Source organism: Polyodon spathula, chromosome 11, assembly GCF_017654505.1.
Source record: "Polyodon spathula isolate WHYD16114869_AA chromosome 11, ASM1765450v1, whole genome shotgun sequence".
In the NCBI taxonomy this organism is placed as follows: Eukaryota; Metazoa; Chordata; class Actinopteri; order Acipenseriformes; family Polyodontidae; genus Polyodon; species Polyodon spathula.
Window position 1 is genome coordinate 17,565,392 of NC_054544.1, and position 19,430 is coordinate 17,584,821.

The 19,430-nt window shown below is 37.6% G+C and overlaps 1 protein-coding gene across 1 annotated transcript; it reads right to left on the bottom strand.

Moving 5' to 3' along the window:
- Positions 1-1,991: 1,991 nt before the first annotated feature.
- Positions 1,992-13,940, bottom strand: LOC121323058 (cytochrome P450 20A1-like). Its single transcript, XM_041263784.1, has 9 exons — positions 13,384-13,940; positions 11,304-11,382; positions 10,918-11,033; positions 8,627-8,681; positions 7,861-7,981; positions 5,400-5,490; positions 5,080-5,144; positions 4,204-4,293; positions 1,992-2,608 (listed from the first exon to the last, which is right to left on the bottom strand). The coding sequence occupies exons 1-9, from the start codon at positions 13,465-13,467 to the stop codon at positions 2,458-2,460; spliced, it is 852 nt and encodes a 283-aa protein (XP_041119718.1). The 5' UTR covers positions 13,468-13,940; the 3' UTR covers positions 1,992-2,457.
- Between the last annotated feature and the right edge of the window lie 5,490 nt (positions 13,941-19,430).

Sequence of the window (19,430 nt, forward strand, 5' to 3'; positions counted from 1 at the left end):
AAAGGTGTCACTGCACCATTTGCTGTGTCCATATATAGAAGACTGACCCCCCCTTTGCAACAGAAAAGTCAATTTGAGGTTTTAATTTGAACTTTCTCCAATTACATCCTAGGTTAACATTTCATCCATGTTTCCTAACAATATCAACAAAGGGATGGAAATGTCAGTCAGTGGAGCTCTGGTACTGCATCTATGCAAAAACAAAGGAGATGTTAAACTGCAATCTGTTCTTATTTCTTGGACTGCAATGACCACAGAAAACACGATGCTCAGTAGGAGAATTTTCCATGTCACTTTGCTGTAGGTGTCGATTTGAGTAATGTCAAAATGCATCGTCTAGGTACAAGGCAGTGTTGGTAAAACAATATAAGTCAGGTATAACGGAGACTAGGCTAGGATTTGAACAGCCAGGATCCTCTGACTTACAAATCATCCAAAGACTTTAAAACTGACATCATCTGAACTACAGAATAAGCCTCCCAGAAGACTCAACTCCCAGATTTTACATGTAAACACCTGGTTGCTCAGTGCCAGGATTGCAATGTGCTTTTGGTCACGACACTTTGTTTGCAGTCGTTCTTTGTCTATGTTTTCTAAAAGTCAACGATGGCAGTCCGCCATGTACATACATATTCGATGATGTTTCAAAGGTTTAGCTTACAACGAGACTATCCTTGTCCCAGTGGAAAACAGTTTTACAAGAAAAAGCATCCTTTAAAATCTATAGAATAAAAACATAATGAACACAGTTTAAAATGGTAACTAAGTTTCTGTTTGTCGATGTCACCTACAAATGTTGCCAATATGTTGGTCAACAGATACCATATCTTCAAGGGCATGGTGCTTTGTTTTGCAACTTGGCCCTTTTTAGTAGATATAGTAGTATCATGTTCACTCACAATTAGTGGATTCACCAGAAATTTGGACTCCGCTAAAGTATTCAAAATATTCAAACATAAAATTACAGACTTTAATAAGTAGTCTGCTGTAGTAGATGTCCAATGGTGTACATCCTTTTCTGTTGTGGGGTTTACAACTAAATGCTGCAATGGATAGTGGCATAATTGTGTACCATTGGGCGAAACCACATTGCAATCAAACAGAATATTCTGCTATCTGATATTCAGCAACACAGAACCACATAAAATACATGGGATTGGTCCTTTTCATTCACTACTCCAATGCACTTTCTTTCTACAGGCAAAACACATGGTTTATATCAATGCAAAGTCCTACTGAATTATTTTGTTGCTCTGAAGGCAATTGGTCTTTTAAAACGTGTGGTCTCCACATGCTTTTGGTGCTTTGATTGACAGGACTGACCAGGAAGGTGTCCAGTGGGATATGTAGGAACACATTATTATGCTTAAGCTCATAGACCACTCCACTGCTTCCCATGGAGACAAAATCCCCCAAAGAAACAAAGGGAATCATTTACACAAATGTTCAGAGTGGTAGCAGTCAAGTGCATTGAAATGATTTCAGGATAGTGGAGGCTGCTATTAGACCTGCAGGAAGTCCTTTAGCAAGCCATTTACAATACAGTGGGGGGTTTACTGAGCCTATTCACAAATATTAAAATTTTAAAAATCACAAGATTTTTTAAATTTTATATAAATCTTTCTTGGATTGACAATAACTTTCTTTTTTTTTATTATTTAAAAAGAAGATCGTTCTGGAAAAATGTTTTATCTTGAGGGTGATGATTCTGTGTTAATTCCATTGGACAAGTGGTAAAAATCAAGCGCACATTGCTGCTTTTCCTTTCAATGTCTAAATAAGTTGTGGCATGGGGCTAATTAAGCTCACAGTAGAACCTGGAACTGCTATGTACATTTAAACAGCCAACACCACTACAGGCAAATAAAACGGTATTTTTTGCTTTAAAACATAAAAAAAAAAAAAAAAAAAAGAAAAAAAAGTAAAATGTTCATTTTTAACAAATGCAAGAGAAAACATTCTTTTTATTATTTTATTTTCAGTAATGATGGTCCATGATTTTAAAGTGCGTAACACCATACTACTTGAACAGTTTGATTCATTTGGTAAAATATATATTGAAATCCATCATTCAAATGGAATGAGAGGGTGCATTTTAAAAACCTGGCAGGGTTTAATCTCGCTCTTTGAAATCTGTTCAAAGAAATGCTTCATTGTCACTAACACACCAGGGTATAATTTAATAATATAAACCATGGCAAATATAAATATCTGCCACTCTTTAACACTACATGAGTTTTTCTAGTGCCTCCCACCTGCTTACAAACATTACTGCAGTACATACAATAAGAATACATTAAAAGGGAAAATACTAGGGTGCCAGTATTAAAATTAGCAACTGTTTAGATCATTAGACTAGACTCCAGCAATGTACCACAAAGGTGCCTTTCGAATCAGACCAACATCACAAAGAGATCTCCTGCACTAATAACCCCACATTGGTCAGCTGTACAGACTCTAGGTCCTCTTGCTCACTGTTACCCATGTTTCCTCCTTGGGTGACGAGACAAGCTCATATTTGGTCTCCAGAGCTTGGTTCTGGACGTGGTGGAGCTTCAGTTCCCTCACAAGGGAGCTGAGCAGGACTGTGGCTACAGTGTAGGCAAACCTGAGAAGTGAAGACAGAGAAACCATTCCAGATACAGGATTGATTCAGCTGACCACAAGGGGCTCTAAAAACTGCAATACTGCCATTTAGATCATTAAAAGGAGGAATAATATAAAGCATATAAAAATAATTAATATTATAAGCACATCAATCTTCACACAGGTATTGGCTTTATTGTTGATCTTTTTGTTTACCTCATTCACGCTACCTAAATAATGCACAATCATCATGTTTTGAAAAAAGGATTGTGAATGGATTAATGGAATTGTTTAGGTAGTGTGAAGAGGGTATTTATTTTCTACATTGATTTATTTTCCACATTATCTTTACTTTCTGTGGTACATTGGAAACCATGTGTGGTTACCAGAAACACAGTGAGCTGCAGGTTAAATGAAGAAAGAGGTAACAAAATGTTTTTTTTTTTTTTTTTTTTTTTGCTTACACCTGTAAATTGAGCCTTTGTGATGAACCAAGGGCATGGAAAACATTTTATTTCTCAACTCCTGTCCTTACTGAGTGTTGTACAACTGTTGGGTTTGATTTTTTTCTTCAATTTTAACACAGCTAATGAACTGAACTCAGACGCTAAATAAGGTTTTTGTTAGCACATCATCATGACGAGATGTTTCACTGCAGCTTAGAAAAAATTAATAAATTCATTCAGTATCACAGTCACTGGATTTCTCCCACTGACTTTCGCAGCTCACTTTGCTTTTATTTTCATTTGCTTTCAGGTATCCTATTTATATGATTTTGCTACCATGGTTACGAAGCCACCAAATTGCTGTTATGAGCATGCTCCCTCTAATGCAGTTTAAATGAAGCATGCTGCAGGCTACTGTTCGGTGACAGATAAGAGTGGCTTCTGAGAAGGCAATGATATAGTCTATATATATATATATATATATATATATATATATATATATATATATATATATATATCTCAACTTATGCTCAATTGAGGTAGGCAATGAGCAGTATTCTTCTGAACGCTTTTATAACAACTACACCAGTATCACTATAAAACACTTCTCATAAGCTTGGCTTTTGAACTTATACCTGCTGATATTTCCAGCGGGCAGCTGCGATTTTAAAAGGGAACCAATTATTAGAAAAGGCAGAAGAGATGTCCCCTCCTTGACAAAAGGTTTGCTTACATCTGATATTTATACGCAGGCATCAGTAAGTAGCAGCGTGAGATGCTGTCTCTGCGTTTCAATTACTTTCATCTACTTTAATATTTTACTCTCTTATTTCCACTGCAAAATATTGGTACTCCTATAATGCAGGTAACGAATATATACTAATTCATGCTTCTGCCATTTGGTTTGTTTGATCTCCTGGAAATGTAGAAACACAAATGGCTGAAAATCTAATACAGTATTCATGACACACACTGTAGCTACTTTTATTAATAGCACAGCTCTCTCATTCCTACTGAATTCCTCCTAGTGGGTTTTTTTTTGTTTTTTTTCACTAGCACTTTAAACTAATCTAGTCTTCTTCTTCAGCACATTTAACAGATCATCCCACAAAAAGCTCAGAATCAATCCATGCTAGGCTGGTATCTGCAGGTGATACAAAGCTGCCTTTACCTCAGCTCAGGACACTCCTGACTTCCTGAGACCCCGAGCAGTGACAGATTTCTCCTGGCAGATTCTTCATTAAATCTGTCCGGATCAAACCTGCAAAACAGAGATAAAGAACCAATCTGAATGCCAGTGATAACAAGAGATGCCGATGTGCTTCTCTTCAATTGTGGACAAGGTTAGGCATGATATGCACTTCACAAAGCCACCCTGAGCCAGCAGGGCTCTCACTCTGAGGGCTGGAGCTGATGCAGAAGGCTTGATGTCCTGAAGGCTGAATCAGCAGCTAGCCTGTGCAATTGAGCTTTGAGTTTTGGACAACTGGGACCTGGCACAGAGGTTCTGATGTGTCACAACAACTTAAAGTTCTTTTTAAACGCCTTACTGACCTTCTACTGACATTTTTGCCAAAGAAGAGTACATGGAGTTCCTCGCAGCTAATCAAAATGCTTGACTCACTGTCATTCTATTACAGCTCATCATCACAAGTTCTAAATTAAAGTTGATTGAAAATAGTCCATCTTCTTATCTTTAGGGTTAGGACATTGTGGGGGTTTGGCTCCTGGTGTTTCACAGTTAGTGCTTTAGCTTGAATTCAGTTGCATTGACTGTTACCGGTAGAGTGTCAATCAAGACTGTGGGTGTCACAAAACTACTATAATAAAAAAAAAGCCATGGGGGGGGGGGGGGGGGGGTAAATTAGATACATTTTCAGATACAAAATAAAATGAAAAGGCATGGAACAGGTGATAAAATAATCCTGTTCAAGCATATAGAAAGAGAACATTCTGTAGTCCTATTTCTTTTGGTTATTTTTCAAATTTGCTTGTACACATAATTTTAATAATAAAGTTAGAAAACAAAGTATTGCATCTCACAAACCTGTACGGTAAGGGCCATGCTGTGCTGTCCTGAAGAACCACACCAAGGGCATATATAACCAGCGTCTGAAAAAGAACCAACAGTGTAATTCAAGCACTGACTGAAACCAGCTCTGTGGGGAATCTACTCCAGGCCAGAAAACCACAGCTACAACTGGCAACAGTGGCTAGTTATTAAAAATGGATGTGTCGTGCATGATAAGTTTCACTTTCTATTTTTGCTTAGACTGTGTAAAAAAAAATATACTTTTCTCTGAAGAATCTATCAAAACATCAATTCCACATTTAGGCTACCCCACAAAGCAAAGAACACTTACTTACCAGACTGACCAGCAGTATCCAATATTTAAAGTAAATGGAAGATTTCATCCTGAACATTCGTTCTACTCTTTCCTTCGCTGTCATTTTGGATCAAACTGTTCTGTGATTTGCCATTTCATAGGCTGGAAGTTGATCCAAAATTATGACCACAAAAACTCATAACACAGCAGGATTTCAGTTTGCGCAATGGGAAGATGGAAAAGAAATGGAAATGTTTTTCCAAATACATTTAGCAGAATAAAAAGAAATGCAGAATTTTAGTGACACTGTAGTTTAAACCTAATTTAAGCAAAAATGTTAAGGGATCACGATGACCTGAGTTGAGATCGATATTACAAACTCAGAACAAACAGCAGCAATTAAAATGTAATATTAACTAACTTACCCCCAGATCAACGAACTGAGTCCCTGTATAATTTAATTTACAACTCATGGAATAGAACTAATTAAAGTTGAAATATTCCCCTAGGGTGGAATAAATAGACCACATATTCACGCTATAGCAAATTATAGACAGCTGTTCTGTGGGTTTGAAAAAACAAGACTCAATCAAGTTAATCCATTAAATCTAACAGTGACGGCCTCACTGTAATCACTCTCACAGGTACACCCACAGAGCTGCTTCTCCTCTAAAGCACAGTTCTTTATACAAAGCATGTCCAAAAGATCACACGCAAAAAGGGAAAGTTTCTGTGACATTGTTATCTGAAGGTGATTTGCTGGAACCAGCTCTCAGTTATTCCAAACAGCAGTCCAAATATGCTGCTTACCTGCCATGTTTACTCATTAAAAATTTTAAATTTAATGCATAAAAATATGCACAGCAATTTTGCTGCACAGCTTGTCTGCCTCCTCTAAAACTTCAACTAACAACTACATCTCTCAGAATACAATGTCTTCAGTTACTAGGAAACTGTACACAAGAAAAGCCAACGCAACAAACATTATCCAATCTCTGGCTAGTCCTGTTGTCTTTGCAGCCAATCACAGTAAGAATAAGAAAAATTTAAAGGTATACAGGTTGAAGCATGAACACCCCAGTCCAGCTGCAAATCCCTAGACCATCGCCAGGGGCAACTGCTAAAAAAAGGTGCCTGTAATATTAAACAAACTGTTTTACAACTTATTAATGCATGTCCTTATTTTATTTATTGGTATGGCTTTATACTGAAGTTGTAACATGTTCACAGAGTTTAAGAATTTAATGATAAAATATAAGTAATGTAATTAATTTGCAGAGTCAGTGTGATACTTTGAAAAAAATGCTCTGAGATGGTAAAGAACCTGGTAGAGCACACATGTTGTCGTACAGTAGTTCAAAGTAACATTGTAGTTAAAATGGAAGGCTGTTTATTTAACACCTACTCCATTACCATTAAAAATTGTATAGTATTTATCAAGATTACTTAAGACTTTGAGGTAATGTTGCATTTTACCCTCTGAAAATAGTCAAATGAATTTATCTATACAGTATATCATTTCAGTTAATATCACTTCACATTTTTTGTCTAATCATCAAGATATACTTCATAACAAATCTAACTTTTTTCAATATGTACAAATAATTTGCCATAAAATGTAAAAAGAAAACGCTCCCCCAAAAACATTCACATTTTCTAAATACACATGACTTTTGTGGATCATTTCGGACAATGGTCATTGCCTGCAACTCTCCTAGCATGGAGACAATAAGCGTTTGGATGTTTCCTAAGCTTAGTCAAGACAGCGGCATTGCCCATCACACCTTCAAGGGACACTTCATCTACACTTACCTAATATGTGTGTTCTGTACGATTGTCTTTTGATGTTTCTGCTTAGAATGTTATGCTTTCTAACTTTTCCAGCAAAAAGATCTTCTGAAAACTGCTAGTGCCAATGCTCTCTGTGTAATCCCCAGCAGATAGCAGCAACTTGGCACAGTCGGGATGCAAACCTGTGCTCCCCTTACTGTCTAACTCCGGGGACTCCATCAGAGTTATCTAGCTAGATTTTGGCATATTACCTGAATAAGTGAGAGTGTTTGCTGGAGCACAAAACTACCTAAATTCAAGAAAATACCAGCTCTCATTTGAGACTGATGCAGCTTGCATAACAGCTGAGGATTTCAAGCATTCTTTTCTACCTTGTTTCCCTAGCTGGCATGAAACACAAATTGTCAAGGAATTATAGCAAGCAGTGCATGGCTTCATATGAAATTAAACAACTCAATTTTCTAAAAGCAGAATTTCATAAGAAAAGCTCAGAGCGGTGTATTCAGATAAACAGAGGAGTAAACAGAGGAGTAAAACAGCACATCCTCATACAGGAGGAAAGCATGATTTCACAGGACAAATTAAAACACGGTTAAACCACTCACTTAACAATTACTATATACAATGAGTATAATAATAATTCAAGTTGTAGCAGCCTACTCTTCAGCATTCATTAGCTGCAATATGAATAGTAGAACTGGCTAACTTACTTTAATTGTTCTATCTTGTCAAAAGAAATGGGACTCTTTCCGAGCACCTGGTTGAACTCTCTGTAAAGCTTCTCTTGCACGTCTTCTGAAGTTGACAGGAAATAAACTGCCCAGCTGCACACTGGCAAATGAAGAGGAAAGGGCAGTGGTAAGAACTTGAGAGAGGTTTTGGGAAGGAGATACTTGATGTAGCTCTCTCGCTGCCGGGCAAGGCAACCTGATGTCTAATCTGAAAAGGCCATTGAATAAATGCAAACCAATTAACTAGTCTATTTATGGGAGAGCGGATTGCTTCATAAGACTCACGATAGTCAGATGTACTTCTGTTCTCCAGACATTCAGATTTTGTAGTTGTTTGTTTTTTTTTCTGGCTTAGGGTAAAACTTATAGGAAACTAAGAGGTCTTCTGATCTGCCTGAATAAACCACACCTGTATTTTCAATTAAATGTACCTAAGTTGTGCTTTTTTACATTTTTGTATTGTGTTGTCCCTGCATTACACTGTGTTGTTTGTTCTGACAGCTTGATGCTTGATTTCTTAACATCAAAATCCGTTTCTACAAAAACCAATAAAAAAATCTAAGAACGTCACGGAATGGTAGTTTTCAGTTTGATATGTGACTAACTTTAAGATGGAGATTTTTAAATTGCGTGAAATAACATCTGCGGTAGATGTAGCAGTATCATATGTTCAACAGAAAAGCACTATCAGGAGCCCTGTGAAACTGAATAGTACCAAAAGCTAGCTGTTAAACAGTATACTCACAATTGGCAGCTATCACACAGCCAGCCAGGGAGAAAATCATACTGTCCTCCAACACCTAAGCCAGAAATGATGCAAAACATGAATATATATTTTTTATTCATTTTTAGCTTCTTTTCCCCTGAACCCCGATTTGTGATGTTTCTTAGCCTGGTAATCTTGCCCCACACCCCTCAAAAAATACCATCAGCTGCCTTGACTTAAGATACACTAGCTCTAAGCACTTCAACTGAACTTGGTGTCACATCCATACTTAATTCTGCAGCTGTACCACTCTCTCCACTTTGGATTGACAAACAAATGTTGACAGAAATCATAATATTAGAAAATTGTTCCATAATCAAGGCCTAAGAAGTGCTGGGGGTCTGAAGCATTGGGGAGGGAGACTCACCAAAGGTGCCTATGGATGGGCTGACTGCGAGAGCACATGAGTAAAACCTGGGGAGATCCACTCAAGGTACAGGTACATGATATTTTGCCTGAAAACACATAGCAACTCCACACCAGTTTTCATCAAAACGATTAGCTTTGACAGCCATCTTCTGTGCATAACAGGAGAAAGCCATCAAGCAGGGATGATGCTGAATCTAACAGACATTATGGCGCAATAGATTCAACCCACTGTTCCTGCCTCCTTTAGAAATACAATATGATTTTTTTTATTTTGGTCTTCACCATCAAGGGCCAGAGGATATATTCATATCAGTGTTCTTCTCCTTCTGGGGAGCCGGGTTTTGGTGCACTAGACACAGATTGTGAGTTAGATAGGTCCGGGGGAAAAGTCAGGGAAGGGTCGTAACGCCATAGTGGATTGATGTTCAGTCAGTCATTAATGCTGTGGACACAGAACGCTAGCCAAAACAGGAAGCTTTCTACAAGATATATATCTGCAATATGTAATATTAGGACAGAAAGGACTAATTAGAAAACACAACCAGCAGATCTTCAGTGACTATATTTAAAAGCTCCTATTGTGCAAAAATCCAATTAACATAGCTGAGCACCAATTTAGTCCATCACCACTTTTCTGTCTCCAACAAGCACCCTGAGTTCTGTCAGAAATGTGATAACAAGATAAAGGTATTTTTATTCTTTTCTACATTTTACGCAGACGAAGCTTGGCTTTTAACTAAATAAATATTTAATTTGGCTTAATAAAAAATTAATTCATGAAGGTTTTTAAAATGCATTTGAACCCTCAATCAGATCCTTGTAGATAAAAAAAAAAAAAATTTGAACCAAAAATCTACATTTCCTTTGAATTTGGTTTTGCTTTTTTTTTCACCAGGCTATAGATTACTCGACTATGAGTATGAAGCAGGGCCTCGCTTCCAGTGGGGAAACCTTCAGAAGTTCTTCCCTACTCCTATAGCTCAACCTGCCAGTCAAAGAACAGTAAAGATGATGGCGCTTCCACAAACTCCTAGAATAAAGAACTTATTAAGAGTCCTTTGAAGGGAGATTTTTCCCCTTTGTGTCTAGAAAAAAGAAAATCAAGTAGTGTTATACTATTCTGGTGCCCTATTATTACTGACAATTTTATAGAAATGGGAGTTCCCATTATTCCAAGGAATCATACATTCAGATTAAATCAATAGGGCACAAAAGTATCTAAAATAATATTACTTAAAGAACAACTGTTACTGTACACCTTTTACATGACTTGCAGCTCTTCAGTATTCAAGTATGAGACTTGGTGAATAGCACTGCATTGAACTGAGATCGGATTCATTTATAAACAGTATCTTTAAAATTGGAAGGATTTTCTCTGCAATTTCAACCCCTGGCAGGGCCCCCAAACTTGCAGCTGACCCTTAACTACAAAAAGAAAAACTTGAACTGAAAACTAGCTCAGAAGTTGTTTCAAAACTATACATCTTCCCAACTGGCACAATTATCGTTGAACCATCTGCTTCCTAGGCTGTGGGCATTATTGTTTTTCTAGTTCCAACCACGACCACCTGTGTTCTCTTCAGCCTTTAGTGTTACTGCAACTGTGGAAGCTTGGTGTGAGATTTCTCCTGTGACCTGGCACTCTGGCTTTTTGTTATGGGACACTCCATGAACCAACCAAAGAATGCTGAATATTCATCCGCATCAGTAAAGAGCCTGGAGAAATGTCATACTGCACCAAACACACGCACAAAGTTTGTGTAAAACACTGCAACCCATCCAATCAGAACATTGTTTTATACATGTTCACAGGGCAATGCTATTGTGCTGACAGTATTAAACCCAGTAAAAAAAAAAAAAAGCCCCAAGCACATGAACCAATATTTAAAGAAGATTTGTACCTGTTTCTCACTCAGATTTCCCTGAAGTAATGTATCCATGAATACATGCTGGCTGAAGCTCTTGCCTCGCCATTCTTTCGCAACTTTCTTCAGCAATGATTCCATTTCTGCGAGTGCTGAGAAAAAAAAAAACATCCATAATAGCATTGTGTTGGAACCCTTTACTCTAAAGAACACAAAAACACAATGCTTCATTCTAGTCACTTGATGTCGCTATGTTGCACTGATTACATCCATTCCACAGAAACATGTCTGTTTCCATGGAACTCTTTGCCTGACATGGTAAGAACATGGTGTACAGGCAACAATGTTCAGGTACTGCCTGGTCTTGCCCAGTCATGCCATGGTGGAAAAGCTTCACTACAGTTTATAAAGCTTTATCCTACCATCCTCGTAGTGCTTTTTCCTGGTAAAGCTTTTCTCAAGGGATCCGTCCAAAAAGCCCTTCCCAATCTCTGACCAAATCTGCAACGAAAAAGGTTTAACACTAGGCTTAAGAGTAAACGCAACTGAACTGGAAGTATACTGTAACTCATAACGTTCCCAGTCAAAAATAATAATAATAATAATAATAATAATAATTTCCTGGGGATCTGGTGATGTCATTCTAAGCTGTTTTAAGTAAAAATAAATAAATAAATAAATTTAAATAAATAAATAAATGCAATAAAATACTCTTGTTATAACTTTGTTAGGTGTTTGTGCTGTAGCGGGCATTTCTAGTTAATAAGTGGTCTGTGTGTTGATGATTACTCTGTCATTTTGATCAAATTAGGGAATGAGCAATATTATTGCTTATTAGCACATGTTAAAATTTTTAAGGCAATCAGGCAATATCAAATTAGCTCCTACAGCTTCTAACAGATCCAATGCGAGCAGCTGATAGACAGACCAATTAATGTCTACCAGTGGAGAGACAAAAGTCAGAGAGTCAACTAGTAGGCAGCCCTGACAGAAATGCTAATGAAAGCCGACAGCAAGGATGAGACTGACAGCACAGGGATTTTGAATGTAAAGAGAAATCTGGCTGAATTGTAAACTATCAGTGATTCTGGTAAAATACCCCAGTGCTGTAATACAGAAAAATCTCAAATAAGGTTGAAAAACAAAACCAAACAATTTGCAGGGTGTGGTCGGGTAGCTGGATGGTCAAGGCTGGCTAGAGCAGGAACAACAGATGCAGAAGATTGCAGTTCAGTGCTTTTTGCACAATTGCATTTTACAATTAAATAAACAAAACAAACAGATAACAAAACAGCACCCCAGCAAAAGCTATCCTGGTGCAGGACAGAGCGCACAACCTGCTGCTCTCAGTCCTTCTCTAAACTAGCTAAGCCCCAGAACAAAGGCTGGCTTCTCTTTTATACCATGTGGCTGAGTCTAACTGACAATCAATTAATCAATCAGGGCCTTAGCCCTACCACACAGGGATAGCAATAAGTCTCAATGGTTTGAGTCATTCTAGATTTCACTACAGGCCTGATTAGTCACATAACTTTAGAACAACAGTGCAGGTAACAAGCTCAAGTGTGTTTAACAGTTCACAGTGGAGACTGAAATACCTAAATGTCGTACTTCCTTCCCTGCTTTGAAGAGCAAAGTGATTTTCAGCTTTTGTTATAATTCGTGATCTAGTGCTATAAAAAAAGTAAGTTTTAATAAGTAATTGAATAATCAATCGACTTTTGCATTAATATTCTTGAACATATTGCATATTGTACTTTGTTGACTTGCATTGTCATAGTAAATGAAAGGCTCTGCACAGTATAACCATAGGTAGAAATCTTATACACATTATTAGGAACAATTGAAAACAGAAGCAAATTACTCGCAGATCAAAAACAGCAAGACAACAGTTATTACTGGTAGATGTGCAACACACAGTACAATGCTTTGTTTTTCTGTATTGTTTTATGGATGAAAAAAAAAATTGTCATAGACTGATTTTTCCACAAATTTGATAACCTGTTCTGGTAGTTCTATTATACTTAGTAGTAAACAAATTACTCTTAATACTAAAAATAGAAATGTAATAATACTTTTAGACAAATGTTTTTATAACATCGTGACACTGATAAAGACTTATTGTTGAAACGTTTGTCTAAATTGAATACCAGCTTTCTTTTCAGTAGTGCCATAACAACATTTATTGAAATTTTGAATGAACTATAATATACTTCAAACTCCAGCTCTCTCTCACATGGTAGTTTCATTTGTCACACAGATGGCATCGCTGACAAGTATTCTGCAATACATGCTTTGGCAGATGGCTAATAGAAAGTGCTCACAAGTAATGGTTCTGTGGAACAGATTTCACTTTCCCATGCGGTCACGTGTCCCATATAAAACAATCACCTTGCAGAAAAGCACTGAACAGCATTTCAGACTTCACGTGATGCAGACAAGCTTCAATAGACGAGTGCACATACAGAAAGCACGTACACACAAACATGTTTTCAGACTTACAGCATCGTGGTTTTTGCGAAACTGGATCACTTCTTGATCGTCCTCGAACCTGCTACCCATCGCAGTCTGGGTAGCTGACTTCATAGCGAGGCCCAGCAGGTGCTGGCACAGGGGAATGTGCTGAGAGGCTGGGTAGGATTCCCACTTGGACAGCAGTTCATCAGCCAGCTGCAAGAGGAAGGGACAGCACGCTGAATTGTCCAACTACTAGATTAATCGCATGATTAGTCAGAGAGTCCAACCTGGGTTGATAATTTGAATGCAGAACACTGCGATTAGCTCTCATTACAGGGAAATGCACTGTACTGGTGAAAATAAGGAAGTCAAACAAGACCAAACAGAGGGACAAAATACAAATGAGATTTTATCAAGTGCTCTGACACGGTGTGTGTGTGTTAGGTAGAAAAATAAACAAGTGAGCAACAGACAGAATACAAGACCAGAAAATACAAGACCAAGGGCACAACACAGCTTATCGCTGATCAATGAATAGTTCTTGAATGCAGAATAAGTGTTTTATAGTTGGTATGGACACATACTCTCTCTATCTCATTTAATTTTTGTCTTAACAAAATGGTGCATCATTAAATTACCATTTGATCTTCTTATGCATCACACAAGTAGCCGATTAGGACAATCACAAGTACTGAGATACATTTGGTATAGCGACCTGCATATTGCATATCGTTACACCCCTACTAAAAACTTCAGGCTTCTGCCTGGCTCTGTCTGAAAGCATCAATTCTTAAGAGCTATAACACACACGTTTCAGGAGAATAAAAGATTACATTCAATGGTAAACATACTGCAACTCTAACCAAACCTCAGCACCCATTTGTTGTGTATCTTTTGCATTCACAACAGTATATATTTCAGCATCCTCAACTCCAATGCAAATGATTTCAATTATTAAAGTACACTTCCAGAATACTGACAATACCACCATAGTATTAGTATCATCAGAACCACAAGGCATACAATAAAGAAACCAAGCTGTTGATCAAGGCAGCAACACATTTGCAGTTGCCTTTAAATGTCACTCTCAGAAAGGATGGACTGGCGCTGTATTTGGATGAAAACACTGGTCTGACTTGAACAGCCTTGCTGATGAAATGTCTCTGACAGCGGCGGGCTCAAATAGGGATTTTCAACACAAATCAAACAACTCGAGTAGCTAATGAGGGAAGCTGTATGCTACACAAAACTGGTTATTTCTGGCATTGCGCTGTTTATGGTTTATGCAATAAAAAAGAAAAAGTGCCCTTATATATTCCTCAATATGTCCTTTGTATTTTGCATTTAAAGCTTTTAGATCTTCACGGTTTCAAAAACCCTTAAAATATATATTTTTCCCCTCCATATGCTGAAGGTTCCTTTTTCTGTCATGTTTAATGCAAATTACAGAAACTAATCTGCCTAACTAAATCTGACAGTTTTTTGAAAATCTTTACATGCAATATTCTAATTTTATAAAGTGAAGATTACACACACTGCATAATGAAGGGAAGGGAATATAAACCATTATACAGCAGTTTCAGATATTCCAGGCTTTTGTATGCGCTTAATTTGAACAGAATGAATAGGACATCTAATAGGCATTGAAATGGAAATGAGAGTACAGTGCTAATGCCTGGCTCTTTAACTGTGTGATTATACTGCACAGCAATATCAGATTAAGTATCAGCAATAACAAGATTATTGATTTGTTGGGGGTCAATAAATGTAGCTAGCATATATACTGCAATGCAGCAGTGTAATAACCAGATTGGTTCAGCAGGTGTTTGTCTTGGATTGTGAAATGACATGAACAGCACAAGCTTAACGGACTAATTGGAAACCACAGAGAATATATTACACCAGAACAGCAAGTGTGCACAGGCTGACTGATAGCTGGGTGAGAAATTGAATCAGCATTAGGAGCCGTCGAGTAGGAATGAAGCCTTATATAGTAGACAACAGTATGCTGTCTCCTCCAGGCAGATTTTAAAACTGCTACTGCTTTTACACACTGCAGTTCCATGTCGTTTTCTTCTATATTTTTTCTGTATTTTAATCCACTTCCCTTACCTTAAATCTCCACGATCATGAAGGCTACATAATATAATGGGCAATAAATAGAGATGACCTGCATAAAAGTGGTCAGTTTGTCCTTAATATGAATTGGCTGCAGCTTTATGAACTTTTATCCTGCCTACTTCCAGAACCCACCCCTCGATCAGGAACTGCGAGTCCGCTACTTGCATGCATTTTGGGATCTGAGGTGGACTTGCTACTGTTTTCCGTAGTGAACTTAGAATTAAACAGGAAATTGTTGAAGGCTATTCATCTTTTAAAGTTTTAACCTTGACATTAAACAGTCCATTACCTGTTCTTATTGTAACTATTTATCAACCACCTAAGCCAAACCCACTATTTCTGACTGAATTTGGGGGTCTGCTATCTATATTGAAAGTCAAATATGATAGGATTCTTTTATTGGGTTATTTTAACCTCCATGTTGACATTGATTCTGATTCTAACTCCTTGGAATTTTTGAGGCGACTGGATTCCTTAGATTATATCCTGCATGTCAGTCCTACGCATAATCGTGGTCATACTTTAGATCTGGTAATGCCTCGTTGTTTAGCTGTTAAGAACATCATAACCCTAGATCATTTCTGATCATCTTGCCATTCTTGTTGAGGTGAATCTACCAGTATCTACAAAGACTGTAGACCGTACAATTAAATCCTGGGTAATTAGTTATTGAACTGCTGTTAAGCATTCTGATGTCTTGAGCTCATTACCACTCTCTGAGTCCTCATCAGTTGATGAGCTGGTTAATACCTACAACACCACCTTGACTGGTATCTTAGATACTGTAGCACCCATCAATTTGGAGGGTGTTTTCTAAGAAAAGCTCACCGTGGTTCAATGACACAACTCGCAAGATGAAATATGAGAATATGAGAATATTCTAAAATAGAATGGAGATGGAGGGAATCTAAATTGTATGTTTAATTACAACGCATGGAAGGGCCACCTGGTTAAATATAGGAAGGCTCTGGCATTGGCTAGATCATATTATTTCTAATTTAATTAAACAAATAAAAATAATCCTAGATTTTTTTTTTGCTACCATAGACAGATTAATTAATCATTCCCCTAATAGTCCTACCTTTGACATTGGCTCCTCTCACAGCTGCAATGACGTCCACATTTCTTTAAAAATAAAATACTAGACATTAGAAATGACATTCCACAGGCCCCTTCTATTAAGGAAGACTCCAACACAATTTTACCTATTAAGGCTACTATGGGGGCTTTTTTTTTGACTACCTTACAGGAACTGACAGAGCTACTTTGACATGTGAGAGCTACTGCATGCTCTCCTATTCCCACAAAACTATTAAAAGATGTTCTTGGTGTTGTTAATACCCACATTTTAAAAATGATAAATGGTTCACTTTCCTCTGGTACAGTTTCCTCAGCTCTTAAGGTAGCTGTGGTAAAGCCTATGCTTAAGAAACACAAATTTGGACCCTAAAGTTCTCAATAACTATAGGCTAATCTCCAACGTATCATTCTTAGATAAGGTTCTAGAGAGATTTATTGCAATTCAATTACAAAAATGTCTAACTCTTAATGGTATATTTGAGAAGTTTCAGTCTGGTTTTCTTGCTGCACATAGCACCGAGACGGCCCTTGTCAGAGTTGTGAATGACCTGCTGATAAGCGCAGACTCAGGCTTTCCATCAGTGTTAATTTTTCTTGATCCAAATGCTGCCTTTGAAACTGTAGACTACTCCATCCTACTGAATCGTCTTCAAAGCACAGTAGGACTGTCTGTCCTATCCTGGTTCAAATCTTATCTTTCTGATAGGTTTCAGATCATCTCTATTGGGGTAAAATCAGCATTATCAGAAGTTGTCTGTGGTGTTCCACAGGGCTCCATTCTAGGTCCCTTGCTGTTTTAATTATATATGCTACCGTTAGGTGACACTATCCGTAGACACAGCTGATGATACCCATATATATATATCATCAGCCGTATTTGTCCCTAAAGCCATGAATTTCTTCTGCCTGGGTGTTGCCTTAAGAACATCAAGCATTGGATGTCACAGAATTTTCTAATGTTGAATTCAGGTTATGCTAGTGGGATCACAGAACCAACTAAAAGAAAATGTGGGATTACATGAGCTCGACCCTTGCAGTCTCTCATCAAAACTTAAACCAGAAATTAATAGTTTGGTCTTTGATCCTGATCATTTTACTAAGGTATCTTTTACAATTTGAGAAATATAGACACACTTACACCAATTGTTTATGTATTTGACTAATGCATGCCTTTGTTTCATGTAGAATTGATTATTGTAAGCACTTTTTTCTAGTGTTTAAAAACGTGTGGTATCCCGTTTGCAGTTTGTTCAGAATACCACCGCTAGAATTCTGACTAAAACCAGGAAAAGTGAACATATTACCCCTGTTTGGCATCTTTATGTTGACCCTCTGTGCAGTATAGATTTGATTTTAAGATTTTGTTGCTAACTTACAATCCCCTGAATGGATTAGCACCTAGTTATTTGCACAAGTTACTAACCCTGTATCATCCAAACCACACTCTATCACAGGATGCGGGGCTGCTAGTTGTAACTAGAAGGTCACCAGCTCAAATCACACCCCTGCCACTGACTGACTCACAGTGTGACCCTGAGCAAGTCACTTAACCTCCTTATGCTCCATTCAGTGGATGAGATATTAAATCAGTGTCCTATTTTAAATGACTGCATATGATACACAATTCACAGCCTACCTCTGTAAAGTGCTTTGTGATGGTGGTCCACTATGAAAGGCACTATATAAAAATAAAATATTATTAAATTATTATTATATTAATATAACTAATATTGCTACTTTTGTATTATGTGTATACTGTTATTTAAATGGTCTGAGTGGGGTAGTTGTATGTGTGACATGCTATACAAATGCACTGTGGGTTGTTCTTTTTTCTGCTATGTACTGTACAGTGCTTTGCCCAACTTCTGTATAAAAAGCGCTCTATAAATGCAATAAATACATAAATATAAATAAATATTCTGTACACATCTTGGTATGTCAGATGTATCAAAGCCTTGCAAATTGATGAAATGTTATTCGTTTTGCAGTTTTTAGATTTACGTGAGGGTAGTATTATATTATTTATTTCATCCTGAAGTCCTAGCATTAGGTTTTGAAAATATTAAGTCACAGACCCCAATCTAACCCAATACATTACCTAAAGTAACATTAGGTAGTCTAAGATTAGTGCTAATCAAAGTTTGTAGCGCCACGTAAGTGTTTATTGTTAAGGATGAAAAATACCAGGTTCAAAATATTATGTTTTTTTGGGGGGTTTTTTTGTGCAACAGAGATGCTGAGGACAGAATTAGGTGAGGTCAGCACTCTCCAAACACACCACTGTGATGACAAAACTGTGAAATTCTGTGTTCCCCTAACTGCTCTGTGAATGCAGCTCACTTAAACGCCCCCTTCCATTCAGTACTGGGAACAAATTTTAAGATGAAACCAACAATTTAATTTCACCACTGACCTGACTTGAATTTTAACCCAGGCCTTCAGATATGAAAAACATGAGAAGCTTGTGATTAAGCCCATCAATCTCTGGTCCCTTATTTTTTGGCTGAATCCACCACCACCTGGTTAGACCCCTGCCTCTCTATCAGTATAGCAGAGTTGAGTGGTGATAGCTCTGGCAGAACAAGACATTTGTGCCAGGGTGGTATTCCCTGTCTCTGTACCTTCAGAGTGAGGGAGAAGTTGCTCTGGATCGCTTTACTCCCATCTCATACAGCTTCTTCCGCATGTGACTTTCTGCTGCATCCCTGCTAAGCCCAGATTGGTATCCTAGCAACGACTTCAGCATCATTTCAAAGGTATTGGCTGTGGAGAAAAAGAAAAGCCTCAATCAGGAGAGCTCTCTCTCTCTCTCGTACCTTTTCCTTTGAGCACAAACAGCTGGTTAAGTCATTAGCTGATATTGCTGCATCAATAAACTAATCCTGCATATT

Bases quoted from the DNA above. Each gene is read 5' to 3' on its own strand.
- LOC121323058 (XM_041263784.1), bottom strand. From the start codon at position 13,467: ATGAAGTCAGCTACCCAGACTGCGATGGGTAGCAGGTTCGAGGACGAT. The intron at 11,383-13,383 runs GTAAGTCTGAAA...TTTTCGTTGCAG, and splicing joins TTCGCAAAAACCACGATGCT to ATTTGGTCAGAGATTGGGAA. The intron at 11,034-11,303 runs GTAGGATAAAGC...TTTTTTTCTCAG, and splicing joins GAAAAAGCACTACGAGGATG to CACTCGCAGAAATGGAATCA.